General features: G+C 38.2%; 2 protein-coding genes across 3 annotated transcripts in view; both read right to left on the reverse strand.

Moving 5' to 3' along the window:
• The window catches only part of LOC131693068 (JNK-interacting protein 1), a 34,249-nt gene extending 15,556 nt beyond the window's left edge, over positions 1-18,693 (reverse strand). The window contains exons 1-5 of one of the 2 annotated variants that reach the window (XR_009306152.1): positions 18,337-18,693; positions 6,330-6,694; positions 5,552-6,267; positions 4,606-4,790; positions 4,425-4,548 (exon numbers count right to left, since the gene is read on the reverse strand). Coding sequence is in view for 1 of the 2 variants with exons in the window: in XM_058980564.1 (XP_058836547.1) it covers positions 4,476-4,548; positions 4,606-4,790; positions 5,552-6,267; positions 6,330-6,694; positions 18,337-18,419 (1,422 nt within the window). In the remaining variant the exon portion in view is untranslated. The remainder of the gene's footprint in view (positions 1-4,424; positions 4,549-4,605; positions 4,791-5,551; positions 6,268-6,329; positions 6,695-18,336) is intronic. The other variant, XM_058980564.1, reaches the window with a different exon arrangement.
• A 7,387-nt stretch (positions 18,694-26,080) lies between these two features.
• On the reverse strand, positions 26,081-27,014 carry LOC131692993 (uncharacterized). The gene has a single exon (XM_058980425.1). The coding sequence runs from the start codon at positions 26,814-26,816 to the stop codon at positions 26,382-26,384; it is 435 nt and encodes a 144-aa protein (XP_058836408.1). The 5' UTR covers positions 26,817-27,014; the 3' UTR covers positions 26,081-26,381.
• Between the last annotated feature and the right edge of the window lie 352 nt (positions 27,015-27,366).

The following is a 27,366-nucleotide window of genomic DNA, read 5'->3' on the forward strand; positions in this document are numbered from 1 at the left end:
CTGTGACGCTTCCCCTCTCGTCGATTAGAATTGCCCGACGACACCAATACAATATATTTTTCTGTGTGTACAGGCACGATCACTGTCGATTTCTGCCACCGCGGTAGGCAATTTCGTCTACCCGCGGTTTGCTGTCAAAACACCGAGGATGTCGTTGACCACGCCTCCGACGTATCAACTGTCGACTCACACTTAACAAACTGGTCTCTCTCTCCCACAAAAACGCATACAGCGTCTCGCACTCCGTCACTCTCTCGAGAACAAAACCTTCCACCTGGAGGCACAACCGTCTCGGCCGGTTGCAAAAACTGTTATGGTGGGCGGGGTTCGCGTATCGCCCAATACCTAAGGTACCGCGTACCCTCACGTACATAATTGATTTCGACGGAGACAGCTGACATCTCGTCGATATCTTCACCTGCTCATATCTCCTCGCGCCTTAGCCGATCATTTGCCGTCTCTGTATGCGGTCAGCCTTCCAATAGCGACACGGTTGTTCGATATCTGACTCTCTAATCTCTTATGCTATGCTAGGTTCTGGCTTTTTGCGGTGATGTTGAGACGGATCCCCTCTGGGTGTAAGTCGGTATCCTAAACATCTTACGGTTGCCACTGCAGCACAGAATACTTCCAGGCTCTGCACAAATTCCAGGTGAATTGGAAGCACGTTACCATTCATGATCTGAGGTTCACAGGTCAACTTTAACGAATACTGCAGCTTCGGGATCCTGGGGCGCGACATTGTATCCGTGTCGCGACGTTGCACAATCGCCTCATCCACATTAAAAACCAAATCGCGTAGTAGCTCTTTTTTCCTTTTTCTTAACGACTACGTGTGAGTAATAAGGGCAGTTCCCAGTTGTCACTAAACGATATATCACTCGTTGAACCGATCGTTTAGCCGCCTCTTCTCACTGTCGGAGAATGGATGGAGGATTCTTCGTTTCGTGTTCAAGGCAGAAGCGGAGAAAATATTTCGTCTAGTCTGGATCTACCCATTGGACCGAAAGTTTCTACAAGTACTATTGCAGCAAATCCAGCGATACCAACTTACCACAGTGACAAACGGGACTTCCTGTGCACCATTCTCGCAACTCGAGTGCTAAACCAACTGGCGAAAGACGAAAGACACAGAGTTCCGCTCGGCCCCAAGATTGTTCTGGAAGGCTTTCATATGGACGACGAATTATACGGAGACGACGTTTTATTAACATCAATCGAAGCGTGCAAGCATCTAGCAGATCTTCTAAAGCTGGCTGACTTCAATTTAAGAAAATGGAGCTCGAACGATCAACGGATTCTGGCACACGTACCAGACGACATGAAGGAGTTAGCACCGGAAGCTGAAATAGACGGTTCTGGAGCCGTGAAGACGCTAGGGCTCTTGTGGTTTCACGGGACTGATGAATTTGGCTGCAAAATCCCCTTTTCTTAACAGAACAGGGTCACCAAGAGGGGGTGGGCTCCTAATTACCACAGTTATTCGACCCCCTGGGACTTGTCGGGTCGGTGGTGATGAGTGCGAAGATCTCTATTCAAAAGCTTTGGATTATTCAAATTCCATGGGATGAATAACTTCCAGAAAATCTACGTGATTGGTGGCTTTGTTTCCGAAGTCAAATTTTGGAATTGGCGAAACTGAAGATACCACGTTGAGTACTAGCAAGCACTGACGAAAGTTAAGCATTGCTCTGCTTCTGCGATGCCTCCAACGTCGGCTACGGTGCGTGCGTTTACGTTGTCTCCTCGAATGGAGCAGGTCCAACATTACCCAGCTAATAAAATCATTGCCAAAAATCGGGTAGCTCTATTACGTGGAGTCACAACGCCTAAATTGGAACTGTGCGCTGCTGTATTGGGTTGTCAGCGGATGTCGCAAGTACGATGCACAAATTTTGCCGGACAGGCAACGTTGTGGTCGGACTCCAGCATAGTCCTACATTGGATCCGATCTTCGCCAACATATGGAAGGTGTTAGTATCAATCAGAATAGCAGAAATCCAAAAACTCTCCCATGGTGATTGTTGGCGCCATGCTCAGACCAAGTTAAACCCAGCCGACCGCATATCCCGCGGTGTTTTTCCAGCAGAAATACTGAAGGATCCTTTTTGGTGACATGGGCTGAAGTGCCTCGTGCAGTCCGACGAAGATTGGCTAACTCGTGACCAGCAGTAAATCCTTAATAAAGAAGATTGTAAAGTAGTCACTTTTAGGACGGCACAAGTTGATCACTCGATTATCGACTGATATTCAGACCTGGGTAAGCCACAACGAGTCGATTTTGTAATAACGCTCGACGTTCGAAATCAGATCGCATTGAAGGCCCTTTACAGCCTCCTGAGGTGGATCATTCGCTAAAATCACTTATTCGTTCAGTACAAGAAACGGAGTTCCTTGAATAAATCCATCATTTGTCCATTAATGAACAACGGTGTTTAAAGAGCAAGGATAAAAAACTATCATCATTCAAGACCGTCAATCCGTTCTTGGATGAAATCGGTCTGCTACGACTCGGAGGTCGCTTAGTCAAGTTATCGGCCTCCTTTGACACAAGGGCACCCATCTTTCTCCCAGCCAAACACCAAATTGTCTTGGTTGCTTGCACGTTCAGAACACTGCATGGAGGACCTACTCTGTTACTTGCAACTATACGACAGAGATTCTGGCCGTTGCGTGGACGCGATCTAGTTCGGAAGGTTGTTCGTTAATGTGTGACTTCCTTCCGTTGCACCCCAAAACCAGTGGAACAATTCATGGCGCCTTCACGAGTGTTTTCTAATAGTGGCATGGAGTATTGTGGGCCGTTCGGTGTCCGTCCGTTTATTGGGAGAGGAACAAACGTTAAGATTTACGTCGCCATGTTCGTCTGTATGGTGGTGAAGGCGGTACACCTCGATGTCATGACCGATCTGCCATCCGTCGCGTGCATCAATGCGGTGAAATGGTTGATCGTACGTCGCGGTTGTGCTGTAAACTTGTTCCGCGACAATGCAACTGCCTTTGTCGGGTTGGATCGCGAACTAAAGCAGCTGCGCCAGCTATATCTTCAACAATTCTCCATTGAAAGTTGTCCTCTCTCACCATTGTCTAGGCATCTACAAGATCTAGGAAGTCTGACTCCCGGCCACTTCCTGGTGGGAGAGCCCCTCTATTCCATTCCAGAGCCCGACTATACCAAGCATCCCGTAGGTCCGTTCACTCGCTACCAAGAGATGAAACGTAGCATCCAGGACATCTGGAGGCACTTGACAGGAGTATACGTTAGCGAGCTCCATCAACGCTCAAATTGGCAACGTGTCCGCGAAGAGATAAAGGTGGGATCGCTCGTCCTACTGAAACAAGAAGGTCTTCCTCCCTGGGAGTGAAATTTGAGCATTGATTGAAGTTTATCAGCTTCCTACCGACGTGCTGATCGTGCAGGAAGAAAGCGAAATAGATGGTCCGTCAAGCAGCAAAACGGAGTCATCGCCGGGAAAGAATAATAATTGAAACAACCGTTTCAACGGCGGCCGGCGTTGTTGGAGAGAATTTGATTAAAATCTAAATTAAAATAAATTTGTTTCCACTGTGTATAAAATCAAAACTAAACATTGTTGAACACATATCCACCTAATTTAAATTTATCCACACTGTAAATGATACTCACGAAAGACAGTAATCGACACGAAACAGAGAACGAATAATGTACCATAAACTTTAGTTCCAAATTGATCGTCAAACGAGTAGGATCTATTTTATCTCGATCCCACAAAAGAAAGTCCACATCCACAGAGCAAAAGGGTTCTATTTGTCCGAAGCATAAGTCCGCGTTGTCCGAAGTCGATCTGTGGACCAAATTTGTGGCTACCACCAGCTCTACAAACGGTTTGGAATAGGCGTTTCAGTCTGTTTTTAAAAAGGAACTCCTGTATGTTATCTTCTTCCCTTCTTCCGACGTTTCGGTCCTTATTGGACCTTTCTCAAGGAATCGAAATTTTGGTGTTCTCTTGTCTGTTAGTTCTTGCTAAATTTCGACTCCTTGAGAAAGATCCAATAAGGACCGAAACGTCGGAAGAAAAAAACATACAGGAGTTCTTTATTAAAAACAGACTGAAACGCCGATTCCTAACCTAACGAAATTAAACTAACAGTAAAAATACAGTGAAGCTTTTACCGATAGTATGCTAACCGGTTGCAGCGCCATCACCAAATTGATTCCAAAACAATAGTTACATTTTTAATACGCATTGAAAAATTGATTTATGATGTCGGTTCTCTGTGTGAATACATCAGTATAACTGTATTTAAGATCGGCAAAAGAGGAAACGAAGTTAAAGTACGGCTCATGACTAGAAACAAGCTTAATACTGTTGTTCTGTTATATATGAAACAACTTCAATCAAGCCAACAATGGATCCTGAATAATTAATATTTTTGTTGCATACTTCGCCATTTTACCCTTGTTCCCTAGATGAACTCAGCTGTAAAGTGTTGTCTTATTCTATGTAAATGTCCTCTATTGGATATGCTGTTTCTATGAACTTCTGATAGAACCGTTGAAATGCTCTCCTGTGAAAAATAGTTAAGATATAGAATAGTGTCTCCACGAGATGATTTTTAACATACCCGACGGCCTCGGCAACCGGTCTGGTCGATTCCGTGCCCTGGAATACGTGGCAGGCGAAGCGCTGCACCGTAGGATGCTTCGTGATGAATCCGATGTACCGGTGGTCCCGAGGATGGAACGCACAGAAGGATACATTCTTCAGCGAATAGAAGTAGTCGATGCATGGTCGTTTGTCCTTTTTGTTCTGTGGAATGAATTGAAATAAATGAGTTGAAGTAATACTTAAAAAAACTGTTCCGAGATAAATGTAAAATAATTTTGATACGAAGAACCGGATTTCACAATCGGTTCAGGAACAGCCGGGATGCTCCCGAAAATATCCAAAACTAGTCTACAGACATTAAACTGGTATCTTCATACATTCTTCATGGTAAGATACCAATTCTGTTCGTATATATGTCTTTCTAAGTCTATCAGAATCGGTTCCTGAGAGGTCGAAACGCGCCAAAATAAAATATTTAAAATTTCATGCGAGACGTTAGGACATACCCCACGCGATTTCCATGTAAGTTTGGAATTGATTATTTGATCTGACCAACAAATATAATTTATGGAACTCAAAGTAACTTTCAATCATTTGCAGATAGTTCGGTTGACAATTTAGAAAACCAGAACGAATCTTAATTTATGGGTGGAAAGTTTCTTGGGAATGCAATGGTTAAAATCACAACTACAAATAAACCCATCCCAATAAAATTAGTTATGGAATTTGCGGTTTCGAGTTCGTCTCATCGGAATCCGAAACTAAGCTTAGCGGTAAGGCTAAGCTAGCGCCGAATTGATACTAGTCACAAAAATGAAAACATGATTTTCATATTTTTAAGGCGCAAAACCGGTTTTAAATAATTTTCACCTTAGGGGAAAAAATATTTTTTACCAAAAATTGTATCCCCTAAGGAGAAATATTGCATAGTGCACCCCAAACATTCCAATTCAATCACTTACCCTCGATCGATCCACCATCCGCAGACCTTGATCGGAGATCTCCAAAATGCACGCCTGTGCCTTCGGTGACTCACCGCCATTGCCCACAATCTTCTTGACAGCCTGACAAACCACACCGGTACCCTTGTGGGCCAACGTTTCCACGGAACCCATGTATCCGAGCAAATATCGCTCCCGCTTCATCTCCACCGTCGTCGGATCAAAATCATTGTAGTCCAGATCGACGGCGTACGCCGACGGAAAGATTCCCTGCCGGCCGGTACGAAGATTAACTCCCTCGCACCACAAATCTTCCGCCTCCTTCTGTACGTAGATCGGATCACCGATCTCCAAATCGATTTCGTCGTGATGCCGTGGAATGAACTTGTGCAGCCCTCGATGGGTCGCTTCCAGCATCTCAAGCTGGCTGAATGGAACGCCACCGTAGGGCGCGGGACAGGGTGATGTGACGGGGGAGGTTGCTTGCGGTGCCTGTGGAGACATGCTTTTGAAGTCATTCGGTGAGTGTGCGGTACTGTGGCCACTGTCCACATCGCCCAAGCTCTGCAGCCGGTCGGAGTCCGGACTGGAATCCTCGTCCAGCAGATAGCTACATTTGAGCGCTAGAAGTGAATTTTGCTTCAGGAATGTTGTTTGCTGAGGGTTGTTTTTACGACAGGCGTTCAACTCATCGGCTAACGATGTTTGTCCAGAGGAGAGTAGTTGCAGAACGGAAGCTGTAATGGGAGAAATTAACGTTTATAATTTACCGTGGGATGAGTAATTAAAAAAAACTTACATTTCTTATCTTTGGGAATTTCAGGGAGTTTACGGCGCCGCCGCTCGGCCTGTCCCGGGATCCAGGGTAGTGAACTGGCCCGTGATAACTGTGAAGAGGTTGTATTGCACAGTGCCAACTGCATGTGTCCTCCATCAATTTCTATTTTACTATTCAAAATAGTCGTAGTTTTCAGCCCCTCGCCAAACTCATCATCTTCGGCACTACTACTGCTGATGGTCGAAATGGTTTGAAGGATCTGCTGGGTCTTGCTCGGGGTGGCTTTCGGTTCTGGAGTGGCGTCATTCGCATTATCCTCGTTGTCTGATTCATCGCTGCTCTTGGTCGACGGCGTGTCATCGTCCAGATCCACATCCGGTACCAAACTGTGGTAGTAAAAGATTGTGCAGGCATGAAAATACGATTTTACACTTGGCTGAAGCACTAGCTCTAAGGCTAATGGAGGAGAGATGTTAATTAAAATGCAATTTGTTCAACCACCGACACTTTACCGACAGTTTTATGTGGGTATATTTGTCAGTAGTCGATGTAGGTCTAGGTGAAACTGATAAACTAAATACAGTGTGCGTGGGAATGTTTGCTACAATGTTTGCTCGATCGTTTAAATCAGCGGTTCTCAACCTTTTTCGTACGACGGACCCCACCCAAAACACTTTAGGTTGATGCGAACCCCCACGACCTGTTACGAAAAAAATGGATGAAATTACAGTATACACCCGGAAAAGAAATTCTTCGTGGGCCTCCAGTAATTACTTCTGGGACAGCAATGTCTCCACAGACCGAAGGCTGCGAATCGCTGGTAAAGATTATTGTGTGAATTTTTGAAATCCATTGTTTAAAATTTATTAGAGCTAAACGATTGCTGATTTTTCTAAGTTGTCAATCTCTACAAAATACTCCACAGTGGTCCAGAATGTAACTTTAGCAGGAATTTTAACTTCTTGTTAAAGTTAAATAACTTAGCCTTACAATGTGTTTAGAAAAGTTGTTGTGCTTTGCAAGGCCCTTTTTTCATTTGAACGGATACTAGGGTGGTTGTAATTTTGGCATGATTTTAAATTGAACATTTGAACTGTACTAGATAGAGCTTGACTGTCTTCGATGAAGTTGTAGAACAACGCATTTTGGAAACATTTGCTGAAGACATACAAGCTCTATCTTTTATACTTTCCACTGCAGGGCAAATCCAAATGTAAGTTATATAAATAAAACCATTTTCTTAAGAAACACTCTGATTTTTTCGGTAAATTGCGTGTAAAATGAAAAGTAAAAGAGATAGAATTCCAGTGTCTTCGACAAAATTTTTAAAAAAATTGACTGTGAAACTCTATTTCAAACCATTTAAAAGTAAATTTTCTGATATTATTAAATTTAGAACCACCCTACCCACTATTTAAAATGACAGAGAAGTCTTGTAAAGTGCAAAGTGCAAAGCTATTTCCTTTATATTGCCCATCGTGAAAGTAATTTAAGCATGCTACCAAGAATCAATTAATTAAAAAACAAATTTTTAATAAAGCTTTTGTAGTTTTTAATTTTTGCTAACATATCCTATAGATATTTTTCATAATTTTTGAGGACGAACATTTTCTTGTGATATGATGTACTAGCTTCTATAATTCAAAACATAAGTACTTATAATATCGAAAATTGATTTTTTAAATCAATTATGTGAAATTTTAAGAAATATTGCGCCCTTTATTATTTGCTCAATTTTTCATCGAATCATGAATATGTAGTTGAGATACAATTATGATTTGTTTGCCCCAATAAGTGATATTGGTATGCCATAGAACCCCATGATTAGCGAAAAAGCGCTCATAACTTTTCAACGATAATAGTTAACAATGTGGTGGCATGAAATAAATTATTTGCCTTAAAACAATCTTAAAGTTGTCTGAAAACTTCTTCATTTTTACATCAATTCCGCAAATTTTTTTTGAATATAACCGTTATTCTAAAAAACACCCTAACCGTTGATTTTAAATTTATTGTAAAATAAAAAGTATGACAGATAGGAGCTTACATGTCTTCAGAAAACTTTTCTAAAACTTGTGGTTCTACAACTTCACTGAAGATTGTGTGGTTCTATCAAGAATTAAAAAAAAAATTAAAATCTTTTGTATTGGTAAAATTAGAACAACCCTAACTGTTGTTTTAACAAAAAGAAGGAGCTCACAAACTACGAATTTTTTTTCCAAATTCATAATAAGGATTAAGTTTTGGTAAAATTTCAAAATTCCTGCTAAATTTGCGTTCTGAATCACTGTGCAGTGGCTGAAAGAAATAGGATATCTAGTTGCATTCATGATGCTGGCAATAAGAATACAGGTATACTTTACTCAGTTTATCCAATGGATTTTTAAAACTAATGTTAATTTTAAGGAGTTTCTTTTTCTTTTGGTCGACAATAAAGCAAAGTTTGTTAATTTTCTGTGGAATAATTAAAGATGTAAGAACTTTAGATTTTGATGGTTAAATAAAATACGTTTATTATTCCAGATTTTATATAAATCAGTAAATTCAAAATGGCGGCTTCAAAATTTCGATTTCCGTCTGCCTTTGCGGCCTCTGCACGCGAAACTAAGAGTCTGCAGTCTCTTGTAGCAACCTAAATCATTATAATTTCTTAAAGGTAGTGGAATACTGTTCGTAGCCTACAGATGGAGAGATAATGGTTGTCATTGGAGATTGCCAAGAATCAACAGAACAGGGAAGCTACTTGGGACTGTTTACATTGCTACTTCACTTCAATGAAATCGATTGAAGATAGTTGCAATTGCCGCCCGAAAAGTGTGCTTCCGTTTTACCCCAGTTACCATTATTTAAGGTTGATGTTAATCCTTACTCTAAATTTTGGAAAAAGGCCGAGCGCAGCATATCAAATGAAATATTTGTTGCATACGAGAATTCGAAAAATGGGTAGCAAGTAGTTATAAACGAAACGTGAGAACCCATTTTATCCCAATTCTTCCCATATTTCGTGTTTTCAGTTAAACCTGATTAAATGGTTTTTTTGTGTAATGGAAAGAGTGATGGTAAAATGGAATAACACGATTCGCAAAATAATCCTGATCCTGCGGTAGAAGACAAAGGGTTAAGTCGCCAGGAAACTCTAAGTTTGCTCGTATGTCCCTATTCCACGCTTTTCTAAACATTCTTCCTTCCACTCCTTGTTCTTCCTTGAGGCTCTTAATATTGTAAAGTATACTTCACACCTTCCAGTTCCTTGCTGATTAAATACCGTCACAAAGTTAAAAATAGACTTATATCTGATAGCTGAAGGAACTTTTTCTCGGGTATTCCTAACGGTGTCCTTGTATTGGGAGTGCGGATCGAAAGACCTCTACCCTTATACTTGACTATTCAATTCAAACATAACGGAACTGAAACTAAGCAAACCACGATATATGAATGGAAAATTTCTACATTCAAGTACTGTAATCAGACGGTACACCATGGAAAACCTTGTGTGGAATGATGTGAGGAGAATGCATTGCGACGGATTGCCTACTCACGCAAATGACTGCCCGATTTGTGGCTGCTGGTCAAGACTTAACGACAACTACAAAAACAGCAGCCAGCACCCCAGCACCAACGGCCAGCACCATCAGCGAGGAAGTTAATACCAATGATGATGGGTTTACGGCGAAAGAACACACGATCATTGGCTTTCATAAAGACAAGCCAAAATCGTGACATCTGGAAACATCGTTACTAAGAACCCAGTGAAATTAAAAGATTCTTTTTGTCCTTTTATCTGTAAGAAAATTGAAAACCCAAAAACGCTCGATAATTTCCATTGCTATTTACAAGTTCATTAAAACTCGAGAATTATAACTCGCCAGGCCTCTGAGGTTCCTTCCCTTTTTGAGGAACATTTACGACTTTGAGTCCGAAGGTGTAGTAGGCGAGCAGACAAATGTTTCCCCACCGAGAACGAAAATTCAATTAAAAATTGCGTGTACAAGATCCGACAGACACTCAATAATAATAAAAAATAAAATTTGCCGAAAATAGCCAACAAAAACGATACAGTAATAATAACAATAATAAATCTTTTATTTACTTTTACTTCTTGACATCAGTAGATTAGCTAGAGATCACTAAGTACCAAAAGATATGAAATATTATTAAGTAAGGAAACATGAAATATAGCTCTACATTTGCGTATGTTTCTTTACTTTACGGGGGCGTCTGGTGTAGAGGGCGAAAATAATCGACTTCTTTCTTATCCGCTTAATTGTTAGTATTGGACCTCTAGAAAGGTCGCTGAACTTTGTTTTGTTATAAACAGCCATGCATTCCACGCGTGTATTTGCTATAACACACGCAGATTTCAATCTATCGGCAACAATTTTCGAAAAAACTGACAGCGATAAAAATACAGTGTAAACAATACACTCTAAACTACTTTTACCCAAAATTTTCAAGAGAAAATACCCAATGGGTAATTTTCTATAGCGTTTTTTTTTCCGTGATGCAATTTGATGTGGGACACCCTTTAAAAGCGTTTTTCTCGAAACAGCTTTTTCAATTTTTTTTCAAATTTATTCAATTTTTACATTTCTTATAAAAGAAATGTATAGAATTCGCTCAAACTTTCAAGATTTTTTCCGAGGCCCGGAGGGCCGAGTCTTCTATACCAATCGACTCAGCTCGACGATTTGGGACAATGTCTGTGTGTGTGTGTGTGTGTCTGTGTGTGTGTGTATGTAACGGACAAATTTTCATTCGTGTTTCTCAGCAATGGCTGAACCGATCTTATCCAAACCAATTTTAAATGAAAGAACTAAAAAACAGTATGAACGCTATTAATTTGTTTTTGATTCTGATGGTTAGTTTCCAAGATATGAATGTTTGAATGCGTAAAAATGGCGTTTTTTGAAGTTTTTTTAAATTATCTGCCGAAATTGACAATATAGATTAACAATTTATATGTTTTAGACAGCTTCAACGAATACCTTTCGAAAAAGCTATAGATTGTTGAAAAAGAACTATTATCAAAAGAGATATTTAACATTAAATTCGGACGAAAGATTTTTATCATTTCCCATTGCCAGAAATATGACCAAAAACATATAATCTATTATTTACGCCAAAACGGCTTATTTTAGGTCAATAGTATCTTCAGAGAATTTAATGGAGGTAATATGGGAATTGTGCTTTTGCTGATTAATCCCCCTATGAGTGAGATATTTGCACAAATTTTCTTGGAAGTGATTATATCGAAATGATGTCTTCAGCAAATTTGTAGCTCTTACTTTTGCGAATAACTTTACTTAAGACTTTAAATATCTATTTTGAATACTTTAAAAGTTATGGCTTGTTGTTTGTTGATTACTCTTTCTCGCCCATTTATTGTTCAATATAGTAATAATCCATTGAAATAAGCCAAACATTATTTCGATAAAACGAATTTTGTATTTTATTTTACTATCTACAACCGCTAGAAATAATCACCGAACACTTCCAAGTTGTCTGGAAGGAACTTGATAACTTATCAGTACAAAAATGTTCATTTGTGCGAACCTTCTGACTGCAATTTTTCTAACTTATAACCATCGGATCCATCTGAAACATATCGGAAAATGAAAAGCGAAAAAAATAACTCCAAGCAACGGCGTAGCCAAGAGGAGGTTTTGGGGTTTAACACCATACAACACCCCCCCCCCCACCCCCCCACAACACCCAAAAAATATTGGATTGAAGCTGAAAATTTATTGATGCAGACTGATTTAATTCAATATTACAATAACAATTATCTGATCCGTAGATTGATAACCTGTTGTTGTTAACATCATTAGGACTTTTGATAAATTGTCGGAATGGGGTCCTGATATGTAACTGATCTATTGGTCTTGATTTCACAGTTGTCTAATTGCATCAATATCAAATTCCTGCCTGAAAACATTCCATTAGAAACAACAAGTTGAAAATTTTCGGCAGGACCTGGACCTCCCGGATCTTTCTCCATGAGCCGCCGCTGGTTTCAAGCGATGTTTCAGTATCACATAGTATCTCAAGATCGTGGCTGTCGATCCATTGTATGTATGTGCAAATCGTACTGAACATGTAATATTCATTTCCACCATTGTATTGAACATAACCAGCCATGGAATCGTAGTCTGGACAAATAAGACAAGCACAATTGCACCACTAGATGGATTAAAACAGGTTTTTATTTTGGGAATGTGTCGAGTTGAGACGAAAACGTAATATGATTAATAACGAGGATAACACTTTTCGAATGTAGAGAGAAATTTATGAAAAATTACGATTTACATTCGACTCTAGCAGGTTCTGATCGATTTTGATGAGCATTTGATTTTTGTTGTATGACCAATTGTATGTATAGGTCAAATGTTTAAAAACAGTGATTTAAGGTCAAGATAACATCATTTTGAAACCGCCAATTTCGGAGGTTTAGTATCTTCGATGAGTTTTACAAACGTTAAACAGCGCATCATTTGATAAAATAATTTTGACGGTATATCGTCCAAGAAGTATGTATGGTGAATTTTCTCAGGTTAATATTCATGACTACAATAAAGTCTCAACAAATTCGCTAAAGATACGAACCTTGTTACTATTTTCTGGAAAATAATTCTGCATAATTTTAAAACTTCAAAAATTATGGTTTCGGAATTATGCCGTTTGGACAGTAAGATCGATTTTCACCAAACCCCCACCAAACCGAATTTCTGGCTACGCCGCTGACTTCAAGTAAGTAGAAACAAAGTCGTTCTACACTCGTTCACAGAAACTTCTTCGAACGCTGAATATCTATTATAATACATTGACACCCCAATTTTATCAGCCAAATATGAATTGCCAAATATGTTTTTTTATTGCATCGAACTACAACAATTTTTAGGTAGCTTTCAAGGGGTTATTTTATAGACTTCTTCCAAAATTTGGCGAACCTATTCCAATTCGTATACCGTTTCGTTGCAGATAGAGAAAATACTGAAATTTTCAGCTTTTTTCCCACACAATATTACGAAAGCTTATTAAACAATTTTTCCTAACAAGTTTGTGAAAATTATAAACTATTTGAAATTTTTTAATAGTTTAATTTTTTATTTAACCGTGATTTTTTAATAAATAGTGACCGTCGCTTCACAACGTAGTCTATTTTTCATGGCTTGCGGTGAGCACGATCTCTCGAATTGCTGAAATGAAAATTATGGAATAGAAAATAATTTTTAGTGTTCTTTACAGATTTAACTCGCCGCGCAGATAGCTCTGAATTAGACCCGCTGGTGCCCTAAGACGATTTCGCTAGATTTTCGGAGCACTGTGCACCCAGTGAATTAACGCAAGTGACGGAAGGCTATCGAAAAGTTTCGTGAAAATGAAAATTCCAGTAATGATGATGATTTCCCCAAACGGTTCGTTTTCGAGAGGTTTTTATTTGTTCTTTGGCATTAGGATTAGCGATAATAATTCAAATCAAGGATACTACTGGGAAGTCACTTTTAGAAAAAGTCGATGTCGAAGTAAAATTTGGAACTATGCACGCATGCACTTCAGAGATAGCGTGACATCAGGAGCTGCGATTTCATTTCAACGCTTTTTTTGTGAAAAGGGCGATACTCACAAATGTAAACATAAGGCTTTTTTCATACATGCGAATGATAAATAAATAACCCCTTTAGGAAAATTCATTTTTCCCACCACAATTTAGATATTTTATTAACAGAGCATTAACGATAATTCTTGTCCATGGGCCATTTTTTCGCTTTCCCATTGATTTGGTTTGAGATTTCTAGCACTGATGTTGTCCTATGCTGATTTGAGCGATTCTCTGAGTCCTGCCACTATCCCATGTAGTATGTGTTATCAAAAACATCGCGAAACATCAAGTTCTAAATGTTCTCAAACGATATAATATCCGAAGAGAGTGATAAGAGTTATAAGAAATGTCTCATCACACTGTTAGGTGGATTAAAAGCGTTTTTTAAAAAAAATTCAAATTGGCGAACATGATATCTCAAAAACTAATCAACGAATTAACGTGATTTTTTTATGAGGATGCCCAATATGTGTAGCCTGTCGATGAACCACAGAAAGCTGAATAACGAAAAAAATCTCCCTATTATTTTCAATAAAAATGAGCGAAGTTTACAGTCAAATATGAGATTTTTCGGTTTTCATGAAACTATTTTTTGTGGTTCATCGACTAACTAAAAGTCTAAGCTTTACAAAACTTATTGAATTTTCCAAATCAGACAATTTTATCGAGAGTTATTGTGTTCGCCGCGGCGCTCATCGACTTGAAAATGGTTGGATATCTGCTCTTGGAACGCTCGTTTGTGTCTGAAAATATTTTTTTTCGTGCACAATGAATATATAAAACAATCCTAACATAACACAAAAGATCTATTGTTGCCTTTCCTTCAAAGTCGTAAAACAAAATAACTTTACACCAGGCGCTCCCCTTAATGAGCTCTAGATAATTTGATGTCGTTAACCGTTATGTGTCTGACGCGGTACCCGGGTACCTTTTTATGTTTCAATTAATGAAATTCTCATGGTTTATCCATAGCTGAAAATTTAAACTTTGTGACATCTCAGAACTTCACTAAGTCAAGCTTTTGGGTTAATAATATTGTTAATTTAGTAAGGGGAAGTGAGAATTTTTTTTACTACGTAACAGGCCGACGTGGGTACTCGGATACCCACAAAACTGAAATACCAATAACTAAGGTAATTTCCAACCGATTTTGATACTTTTTGGTGTTTTGGATTCAGGAACTCATCCAATTTTAGACTTGGTAAAATTAATTGGGCTAATTCATTCGGTTCCCGGGAATCCGGATTTCCGGAAGCATGTTCCAGTGCTGGGATACTATTTGTGAATTTCAATGGAATACTATCAATATGGGTATCAAAATTCTTGGAATTGCATCAGTAGGCTATATCTCGTAGTTTTTGAACCATTTGGTGATTTGACCCCGGAACGGATATTCCGGAGCAGGTTCCCGTGGGGCCGCGAGTGACCATTCCATTCCAATTCCAATTTTCAAACTGCCGTAGGGTCTCGTAACAACAAATAACAGTATTCCAAGACAATTTGAAGAGTTTGAATACTGATATTGCTAGGACATTATTAAAATTTACAAATCATGCCCTAGTACTGGAATATTACTCCGCAAAATCCGGATTATTAAGAACCAGATCCTTTCATCCGGTTCAATTTTACAGAATCAAAAAGTGGACGAGTTCCTGAATCCTAATCACCTAAAAGTGTCCAAATCGGTTGAAGGAAACCATAGTTATGAGCATTTCAATTTATGGATACCTGGGTACCCTCGTCGGCCTGTTAAAGGTGTATAACAGTTAAAAAGGAAAACAGAAAAACGTGACTAAATATTGGTTGAAAAAAAAAACTTTATTTTTGTTTCTATTTCTGCATAATGCAAATAGATTAAAAGACCCATGATTCCGGAAGTTCACTGCAACGAGCCGAGTGAAAAAACAAGTCAAACAGAAAAGGTTTAATTTTGAGCCCACAGCTGTATATTGCTTGCCAAAACATCAATTTCTGAGCGAATTTACCGGCGAAAGTAATTTTGAATTTCTCGGGGACATTATACTGTGTTGTGACCAAATAAAAATTTTGTTCCAGAGCATGCTTGAAATCCACCTTGACAAAATTTTCACGATATTTCAAATTCCACGTCGGCTTTTCGAAACATGTGTAGTTTACAAAACAAATAATTGTCAAAACATTCTAGTTGCAGCACAACGATGGAGTAGCACAAATAAGGATAAGTGTACAACAACTATGAATCTATCCCGCCTTGTGCAGGAAGGAAAAGCTTCCATAGGTTCGGTTCAAAACCCATATTTCCATAAACAAAACTGCTATGTTGAAAAGCTACATAACCCTGACTTCGTAGTTTTCAACAAAAATTAAATAACCAACCCACGTGAATTAACTCGCTATATTTGTACTGTCACAGGCAAAATAACTGTTGATATCACAGACAGGAATTACGTCAATTGTTATTATTATTATTATTGTCGCACAACGAATTATCATCTTCTGAGGATTTCAAAAGGGTTCTATTAATCCAATGCGGTAATGGACTTCCACTGACAATCGGCAGTGATGCTAATACCCGTCACATAATTTAGGACAGCTAAGATATAAAATCGAGTGGCGCTGAATTCATGGAATTCATAAGCAGCACTCATCTGCATATAATCAAAGCATGGAATCGCCCAGCATTTACATGATCTGGTAGAGAAGTGGTGTTAGATGTAACTTTCTGCTCTGACAGTATTACGTATGTGTTGGCAAGATGGCTTGTACCGAAAGAGTTGGAACCATCGTTATTTTTTCTCATTTAGTGCATTTTTTTTAATTCATTTCGTTTATTTGATAGGCACAAATGCGTTAGCATTTAGTGCAACTGTATTTTTCTCATTCATTCAGAGACTAACTTGTATAACTTGGATACGGTCGTGGATAAATCAAACTCACTCATAGTAGCAGAATTATGTGTGCTTCAAGAGAAACCCCTTGGTGGAATGCGGAATTTGCTAGACTCATGAAGTTATCTAGAAGAGCTTGGAATCGCAGATACAGAGACGGGTTGGCTTGTAAAACTGACAGAAATGCTCATTGATCCTTTGAGCGAAGTAGTTGGAAAAACTCTTGAATAAAATGTATCCAGTCTCAACGAGACTAGTAGATTAAATAAGTTTCTTTTGAAATCGAAGGTTTTTGATGGTAGCTTAGTTAGAACTGTTAATGGTGAACACTCGTCTAATGATGTACTCAACTGTCTTTTTGAAATGCACTTTCCAGGCTGTCACCGACGTCTACCTCTGAGTTTTTCAGGTAGATCTCATTCTTTGGCATTATCTCGTACAGTTATGACAATCGAATGGATCTAATGAACGTGAACACGGGGAACGTGCCAATCGAGAAAATTTATTCTGATTCCCGGTTCCCAATAATATTGGAAAAGGTTCCGCTGAAATAGCTGAATTATTACATCATTTCTAATAGGTGACTGGGTGGCAGCAAACCTCGTAACATTCGAATTACATTGATATTATGTGACTTTTCTATTTAATTTCTACTGAAAGAAAGCATATCGGAGCACCAAAAATATTTTTCGTTTTGTATTAAAGAAATGTAAATTAAAACCAGATAAACGTTAGCACATATAGAATGGAATGTAATTATTATCACTGATCAGATCGCTGCATAAAAATATGCTGCATATTTTTTCATGGCGCATCGAACAAAAGGAAGTAATATAAATCACTTTGATGACATCATCCCATCTTGTCATCTCTTCTAGTGCTATCTCGCAGTCAATTACCGAATACGCAATGGTAACATCTTTTATACGTGTTACCTTGTATATAGTTACAAATAGTTTCAAAAGCATCTAAATAAACATTCAGAACAAACATTACTCCATGGTTGTTTTCTATTTTCTCAAATCATCCAATCAGAATTCTAGCTTTTTCACCTTCCCTTATTCATACGTGTTCACAGCAAATGAATACCTACGTTAACAAGTAAAAGAACCAACTCAAAACTAGAAACATTCGATATGTATGAGCTTAGCCCGGGGTGCTTCATGAGAAATATGATCCGAGAAAGAAAAGGATTTTCAATGTGCAGTAAAGTAAAGCGAAACATTCCTATGATATTTGCGCCCTCCGTGCTCTTAAAGAAATTGCCACTTTGCTTGCACTTTTAATCACATCGCTCCTTGTGTTGCTACACAGCGCAAATTGCAAAGTCCTTTCAATCCAAGGTGTTCACCCATCCAAGTACGAAAACAATATGATTCATTCTGTCACGATATCATTAACTACGTCGGCAGGTTTTGCTTCAAAGGTCGACATTTTCTTATGATTCAATGTTCATTGTCTAAGAATATTGTGTTTATTTCAAATTAGAAAATACATGTTTTCCCCGAAGAAACCAGGCAAAAGATCCTGAGTGGGTGGGAGCTGGAAAAAAGCTACTCACGAGTAGAATGGTGTCGGAGTCTTGCTGTAGGTCGGAAAATTATCCAGGTTTTTCCGAAGTTCCTCGAAATCCACATCGCCCATCCTGGCGGCAGGATGGGACTTCACTCCCACAGAACACTAGTGAAAACAACCGAAACTGGGACTCTTCTTCGATTGGATCACTAAACTGGACACGTAATTAGCACATTTGGGAAGAGGATGGAAAAATCTGTCGATTTTTTCCCAGTCTTTTACTTTTCCACTATCCTGGCTAGCCTGTCAGTAGCAGGCTGGGAGTTACTCCTCACAATCAGCGATGAAAATTTGCACTCGCTCCCGCTCTCGCATACACATACGGGAAAACTGAAGTGTGGTGCTAGTCCCACGACTGTCTGTAGGTAGTCGAAATGCTTTTTCTCTACCTTATGCCATGGCAGTCCTTTTTTATGACAAGGAATCTTCCGCTCTCGCGGGAACGGTTCAACGTTGCATTTCTCTCGCTGTTAAGCATGGAATTCGTTTCGACGTGCACGTCCATAAATTACGACGGCCAAACTTTTTCTGATGTTTTATTAGTCAAACATTTGCAATTGGGTTTTTTTAACATTACATTCAACCCACTACATTAGTGGTTATTTTGTTTCATCTGAAAGGGACATCCCCTACCTGAAGATTCAGCATAAATTGCGTCAAAAACATCTCTTTATCCGGGGGACGAAACCTTTTCAATTTCGTGAAAAGTTACACCACCGTTCAAAAGTTTTCATATAACTTTCATGAGGATTGTCGAATTATTATTGAAATAAAGGTTCAAAAGTAACGTTGGTCGAAATTAATCAAAATTAATTCCTGGGTCGTATAAATTATTCGATAACGGTTAAAATTAGATGGCGATTTCTAACGGAACATAACCGCGTGAAACTGATTTCAAACTTATGTGCGATGGTGTCCCTAGAAACATGCGGAAGCATGGTCTGAAGAATGGCAACAGGAATAGAGAAAAATACCCCGAGAGCGAGACATTGGGCCGCCTTCGATTATCGATTATCTCTTCCGAACGTGTGAGCTGTGTGCGAGAGTGACTATGCTGTTAGGGTGTTCTGCTCACCAAGCATGCGCTGAAATGCTTTATACGAAGGATATCGGTGGAAATTATCCCTATGTTTACGCGATCAACGAAAAAAAGAGGGTTGACAGCGTGGCTTCGCGTTTGACATGTTGTCACTGTTGGTGAGGGGTACCTTGCATATGGGGTTCGAGGTTCGGTTCCATGCTGCTAGAAATTAGAGCTAGCAGGAGATTTAAGTGATGGTTGAGAATCACATCGAATTACTGTTCTTTTTCATTAATTTTTGCAACCCGCCTACAAAAATGGTTCCTGTGGGTTTCCAGTAAATCCTCCAAAAACTATGTTTGTTCTGATAAATAACGCTACCTAATTCAAAGTTTTTTGCTAATTTCTGTAGTTGGTATGCAACGTATAGAAGCTCTGAATATTCGCTGTACCCTTTTCTAAGGAGAAAGCTGTTTGAAACTATTTCATGAGAAGTAACAATTGAAGTTTTATAGCACACTACAAGTGCAATCTAAGTTTTATGAGTGGCTATATAATTATCGTAAAACTAGAATTGTTACTAGGGCAGAATACCTATAGCTAAGATTTTACATTTCATCTTCGTCTCACCAGTATGGCACAGTCGATTTGACCGCTCACATAAGCTAAACTTTATGTTCTTATGTAAACGGCTTACCACGGAATTCAAGCTGTGTTCAATAACTTAACGGCCGTTTATCTATGGAAAATTAAAAAAAAAAATAAGAACATGAGCATGTTGCCGGCGTCGATGTCAAAGTGTAATGATGAACCATTTTCGCCTACTGACCGTGTTGCTAGACACGAATGGAATGTTCGACTCTCAACAAGCAGAAGCCAAAGGATTCTTCTTGTAAAGGAACTACTTTACTAATTTTAAACAAATGTGTGCTAAAATCGGAAAATGCAGAAGATTCTAGAAATAAAGAAGTGAGTGCTGGTTTCGTCGTAATCAGAAATTTAATACATGGACTACTGGTGTTATGGCAATTGAAAATATGCTGCATATACAGTTCAAAAGTACATGATAGAACTCAATTATTGTACTGAGCATGATTTATTATCTCGCCAAGTGATAACTGGTTTTTGATCCTTCTCGAGAATTGTTAATTCTAAACCCTCATACATGATTCAATACTCATCACTCCACCAAATACAAACATATTTGTATTTGATTCCACTAAGACATGACCATGCGTATTCCCCACGCCCTGATATTAAATGCCCTCCAAATTAGTTTTCTAGTTGGCCAAACAAAAACTAAACAAATAAAGAAATTAGTTTGCTCAGTCCAAACACACAGTGGCGTAGCCAGAAATGCGGATGAAAATCATTGGTTTTTCGAAAATGCTAAAATTAATGTAGGTTTGATAAATTATCGAATTTGAAATATAAGTAGTCCTACAGATGTCATCCCAGTCCGCTAATAAGAAGAATCAATATGGATCAGTTTCCTAACCTTTATAAATTATTTTATTCTGGAATACGTCAACGAGGTCAAATAATTCGCACTTTTTAAGTGGAATAAATATTCGAAAAGTTTTCCAATGGTAAATATCACATAATTTTGAAACCATCGACTTTGAAGAGTCGAAGAAGTTTATTTTGTTTATTTTGTTTAATACATCAACAGGCATATCAAAGCCCCAATGATGTTAGCCTAAATACTAATCTTATTTCTAATACTGAAATCAAATGCTGAAGCTACCTGGTCCAGTGATGGCTCCATACATACTATAATTTGTGCAACCGGAACATATTGTTGTTACGTCGTCGCTGTTGTGCTATCTTATGACAAGCGCCATTTTGCACATTTCGAGAAAAACGATTTTTAAAGTTTGAGATTGAATATCATGAAACTCATAAATGGTAGAAACAATTCAGAGAAGACAATTGATGCTTCTACCTATTCTGTACTAATCTCTCAAATATTACGAAGATCGGTTGACTATGGTGCGAGTTTTCACTAAAAATGTAAACAAAAGTCGCACTCACACGTGTCATATGTGTGTATTGATGAAAAAAATTGTATGACGTGTCATAATCGTGCATGGAAAATTTTCCAAAGAAAAAAATCATCAATTATGAACTTTTATTCATACCTTTGGCTTCATTTGGTTTATAAACAATCGGTTGGATGCATTTTGAAGGAAATGAGTCAGGGAATCTAGAAAAAATAGTTATTTTTAGTTACAGTGTTGCCAAATAGGCAATATTTCCAGTTTAAAGCTAAAACTGCGTTTTTCTCCCAATACATGTATTTTTCTTTTGAAAATTATTATGCCATTGTGCTCCTACGACATTTTTACACATAAAGCAACTAAAATTTTATTATAACTTGAGCCAATCCCAAGATATAATGATTTGAAGCAAAAAACTCACAATTTCTAATCACTTTTCTCGCTATATTTCACTAACCAAGCAAAATTTCAAAATTCTGGAAACGCCATCTTGTAGAGATTCGTTAGACGAGTAATGTGGCATATCTAACTCAGTTTACCCCAAAATGGCGTTTGTCATAAGATAGCACAACAGCGACGACGTAGTGCTCGGGGTGCGATGTTTATGTTGATTTGTTCCAAAATAGCTGGGGCATCTATACGGCCTTGCAGAGTGTCAGCGATGAACAAAACTCTTGCGGTATTCCTTCGAACACGTAGGGGCTCTAGTTGAATCAGCTGATATCGGTTTTCATAGCTAGGTAGTCGGACAGGATTTCTCCACGGCAATCTACGGAGCGCGAAACGTAAAAAGCGTCGCTGCACACTTTCAATTCTTTCAACGCCAGGTCTTCCAACATAACAAGCGCATCTTTTGATATATTAATTTAAGTGATTAAGGATAATTAACTCTTCAAAAATAGTAAGAGACTTGGTGTCTTCAGCAAAGTTGTAGATAATATCATTTTATGCAAATTCACAAATGTCTTCAGCAAAGTTATTGATAATATCATTTTATTCAAAGGCTTCATGAATGCAGCATATTGAGATATAAAACGACATTTAGGAAAATTTCTTAAAATCATCTCTTCTCAATGAGAATTTTTATTGTAAGCTTCAGAAGTTTTCAGGTCTTCAACTAAGATGGTTGAAAAAGCATTTTTGAAAACTTTGCTGAAGACATTAAGTCTCGAATTAAATTTACTTGAAGAGTAAATTCTCTATAGGAGAGAGGGTAACGGTGAAACAGCAGGAACTATGGAATATTTGCAATAAAATCATAATGCATGAACAGAATCGTCTCATTCTCTCATATAAAATGGTTTTTCATTCTTTACATGTGTTGAAATATTTATGAAGACTTCTCATAACTCTATCTTTTTAAATTGATATTTGTTTGTTAAAGTTAAAAAAATTGCAATGAAAAACATTTTTTTGTTTAGCCTATTGCTAATTATAACAAATTTTTGCTGAGAACAAAGTTTTTTGGTTATTGTATATGAAACTTTTGTTTCAAGATTGGTTGTAAATGGCTGCTTAATGATAATATTTGTGTCGACGTAAGATATTTATTAAGGTACTCTCATTATCTTAGTAAATATAAAATTAAAAAAAGTCAACTACGAGCATTAAGAAACTATGCAAGCTTTATTTTTCCTAGAGGAAAAGAAAATAAATCGGCTAATTTGCGCTTAAGGGCACAAACCTAACTTAAATAAGTTGGAATTTAATGTTTCGTGTTCCACTCGTCAGTAACTAACACCATCTTACTGTTAGTTAGACGATATATCCAAACTAACTGGCGTCAAATTGGCGTCAGTTAGGCCAACGACACGACTAGACACTTGAATTCTAAAAGTGTATCGGGAATATGACTACCCCTCAGTGACTCAGGTAACTGGTAATGTCAAATATGACATTTCGTTAGAAAATGTATAGAACTAGTAACACAGGATAGTTTGTTATTTTTTCAAATAGCCTCATAGTTACCGTTGCATTCCTTAGTAACGCTTGAAAAAAATAACAAATCAAATCAATAAAATTTCCGGGCTTTTTGATGCAGTCGTTTTCGGATTTTATTCTCTTGTCGTAATCATACCCCTCATTTCTGACATTATGTCCTGCTGCCGTTCCTTTGCATTCATTCCAGCAAGTATCGTGATTTTTGGCGGAACTGATAAACGTGACTAAAATCTGAAAAGTATCTGATAGGGGAGACTGAGGAGACTTGATCCCCTTTTTTATTTTTCAGTCCAACTCCGTGGAATGATAAAAAACTATGCATTTTTTTTGTAGTTTTATATTGTTTCTAGGGATGACTAATAATCATAAAAAAATACATGGAAATATTATACTGGACATGAGCTATGAGCATTTCTGGAAAACAACAAAAAAATGGAAAATTCTTTGATTAGTGGAGACTCGATCCCTAATTTGGGGACACTTGATTCCTTTATGAAAACGTGTTTAAAAAAGCATGTAGGGTAATAAGCCTATTTTTGCCCTGTTTCTACTATCATCCTACCCATCTGAAGCCTTTGGTTAGAGCAGCGTCTGCCATCTTTGCTCAACGCATTGACTCAAATGGTATTGCGATAATGGGGGTACTCGATTAGAGATTTTGCTGCGCTCAAACAGAAGATTTTCACCATTCTCAAGACAATTTTGTTATTATATTGGCTCTTAATAATTAATAATTAATAATAACGTTAAAACCTCTATAATCGAAATAAAAAATGGACCTTCATAACAAATCAAAGAAGCTGAAATAATAAAATTATTGTTGTAATAATGTGGTACCCTTCTTAATAGAGCAAAAACGGGTACATTACCCCATTTAATTTTATAAATGGATTGTAGTATTGATTAAATTGTTATGATTAGATATTGTTATTTTTGTTACTACATATTACGCATCTCTCACCTGATTTTTTTTACGAATTCCCCAAATCTCCGTGCAATTATTTGAAAGCTGTCTTTATTATGGTTGAGGAACGTCAAATGTGGGATGAATGGTTGCTACGTATACTGTAGTAAACAATTACAGTTATGTTTCTTTATGATGAATCGTTCATTTTTGACATTTTTTTATGACAACAATGACTCCAATTGTTCTGGTGTGAATTTGGTTATTTTCAGTGGTGTGTAGGAAGTATGGCGAAGGGGATCAAATCTTCACGAATTTGAAGGGATCAAGTGAACCCATAGCATCTATTTCAGCAAACTTTAGCAAAAATATAATTGAACAAAAGAATCAGCTCAATCACAACGTATTCATACAATTGACATTCTCTTGTAATTCTGTATGCAAAAGTAGAGTATGTAGTGGGTGATTTTATCAATTTTGTAAAAGTTTTAAAATTTGAAAAAGAAATCTTCTTCAGTTCTTCTGAGACTTTTTTTTTAAATCGGTTAAAATTCGGTTACACAAAAGTCCAATTTCTTTCTTCTGTGTTAATGAAATTTATGTTTAGATAAAACTACGCAACTTTATAGTATATTCGATTAATGTATTCTGATCCGCCTTTGAGTTACAATGATGGGATCAAGTCTCCCCGGGGATCAAGTCTCCTCAGTCTCCCCTACTCTCCAAATTAGTTCTGAAGGTATTCAATCCACTCAATAGATTTTGTTTGGCTCGTTGCGATATAAGGTTTGCAATTTCAGAAAAGTTATCTTATGGGACTATATTCCGGAATTACCAACATTCAAATATACAAATAATCTACATGACAGGCTTGTATTTACCAATCTTATTACTTCAAGTTTAATGTTTAACAAACGCTAATAAAACATGTTGAGACTTTCAAAAATTTCAAAAAGATGGTACCCGTACAAGAAAAATCGAAGTCTGTGAATAAGTCTACGCTGTCTACTGGAGTAAGAATTGCACGTAAAATTTTAGGCACCGCACGGCGCATCCGAATCGACCATTGTATCTCGGATGGAGATTTCGAAAGCACATTCCTACCTGTCGTGTCCTTTGGGACGTTCACTGACAGTACCCTCTTAATTTGTAACCGGATCACTGGCTAGGATAACCACCGGTCGTATCACGTACTGCATTACGTTGATGGATCAAGGCCAGCGGAGGCAGACGTATGATCAGCAGTAGTAAGTTGAGCATTCTCACCACAATATGATGATCAAAAATCAAATGAAATAGCAATAGACTGCAGTCAGTTCTGACATATCGGCGCTCGAACTCTGCAGAGGACAGGAACATTTGTTGCCCAATTTATTAAAATTAACCTAAACTACCCAAAAAAATCAAGAAACAGAAACGAATAGCTTGACGACTGATAATAATACTCTAATTATTCATTACGTGTTTCATTTAATTTTCTCATAGATAAACGAACAACTGCCAAAAATTTACTATGTGCTTGATATATTAAAAATGATGAAGATGGTTATGTCTTCTTTAACTGTTTTTCTAGATTATATATGGGAATCAGAACCAGGATTTTCCTGCTCCAAAAATCCAAAAATTACTTTTCTTGGTCTTGAATTGGACTGCGGAGGGATTTCTGAGCATCAGCAAGAGTAACAAACAATTCATAGTTATCAGATGTGGTTGAAGTGAGTTTAGCGTGCATTCGAAAGATTCTTTAATTATTGGGGCGATTTTTAGGTCGAAGGTTTGTGTGTTCACATACAAACATTAGATAGCATTTGTTGCATGTTCTAGTGAATTCTTTGGAAAGGGATACAGGTTTCTGTGTAATTTTATTAATGTTTACTATAACATGGTACCTAAAACTATTTTTCAGTTCAAGGAAAAGTAACTTTATTTTTCTACGAATGGAAGAACTGATATTATATACGCTTCTATAAGTTTCTATATGGTTTGGGGAAGCTGCTCAAAGAACTAGAAAACTGCAAAAATTCTGTCTTGGACAAGGTGTATTATTTGGTCTTTTCAGACGGCTAATTCCTGGACTAATTTTCTAGCAGTCGCGTAGTTCCGTGGACAAAGTGCTAGTGGTGGCACGGCGCTCGAAACTGAAGACAAATCGTTTAATCGTGATGTTAGTTGCCGCCATTGTGACAATGGGATCTGAAGCGTGATCTGGTTGCCGAGCGAGGTGTTTGCGAGCGGCTCCAGGAGTGAGTGAGTCTTCCTCGGTGTGTTCGATCGGGTACGGCGTTCGCGGAACTTTCATGGCTTTGGCTGTAGTTCTTGGAATGAGCTCGGAGCTCATGAGAGCGCGAACGTGGACTGCGGCTCCGAGATCTCTTGCGTCCTTTAGTATAATCTCGGACATAATGACCTCGCTCTCCACACTCGCAGCATCTGTCGTCCGGATGGAAGTTACCACAACCTCCTTTGTCATGCGGTGGTCCGCCACTACCACTACCACCACCGCGAAAACCACGACCACCCTTGCCGGTAAGCAGTTCGACACGATTGTTTGCTGCAGATTGTTCTTCCCGTAATGGCCGAATCCTCTGCATCCAGGACATCTTCTATAATCCGGATGGACTGCTAGCAATCTACACGTTTCTTAGCGAATCCCAACCTTCTGCTTGCTGGCGTTGTTGCCTAATTCTCAAACCTAATCATCAACAAAGCGTTGTGAGGATAGCGAGACATTTTTCTTGATTGATAATTGAAGCTATCACTTCACGTTTAAAACACTTTTTAGACCAAAAGGCTTCGAAAGAAACAAATTTTGACGAAATCCAACAAAATTGTATTCTTGCGGCAAACGAAACAGTACTTTGGTTGCTAGGGTATGTAAATAAACATTGAGAAAATTTAGGCAGTGTTGCGCAAGAAATACATATTTCATCCTTACCGAGGGGTCGCTCGATGTACTGGTAACTTGCGGTGAATTTCTTGGACATTTGGACGGAATTTTTCATGAAGTTTCAGGTCGTGTCGTTGGTTAGGCATTAAATTCAAACAGTTCACACAACAAGTGTGAACGCCTAAAGGAACTGGCTGGTACCAAGTGATATATCGGTTAGCCAAGCGCTAAACCTCTAAGTGGCTGACGAATATAGGAAACCG

Source organism: Topomyia yanbarensis, chromosome 3 (genome assembly GCF_030247195.1).
Source record: "Topomyia yanbarensis strain Yona2022 chromosome 3, ASM3024719v1, whole genome shotgun sequence".
Lineage (NCBI taxonomy): Eukaryota > Metazoa > Arthropoda > Insecta > Diptera > Culicidae > Topomyia > Topomyia yanbarensis.

Excerpts from the sequence above, each read along its gene's own strand:
- LOC131692993 (XM_058980425.1), bottom strand. The coding sequence starts at position 26,816 with ATGTCCTGGATGCAGAGGATTCGGCCATTACGGGAAGAACAATCTGCA.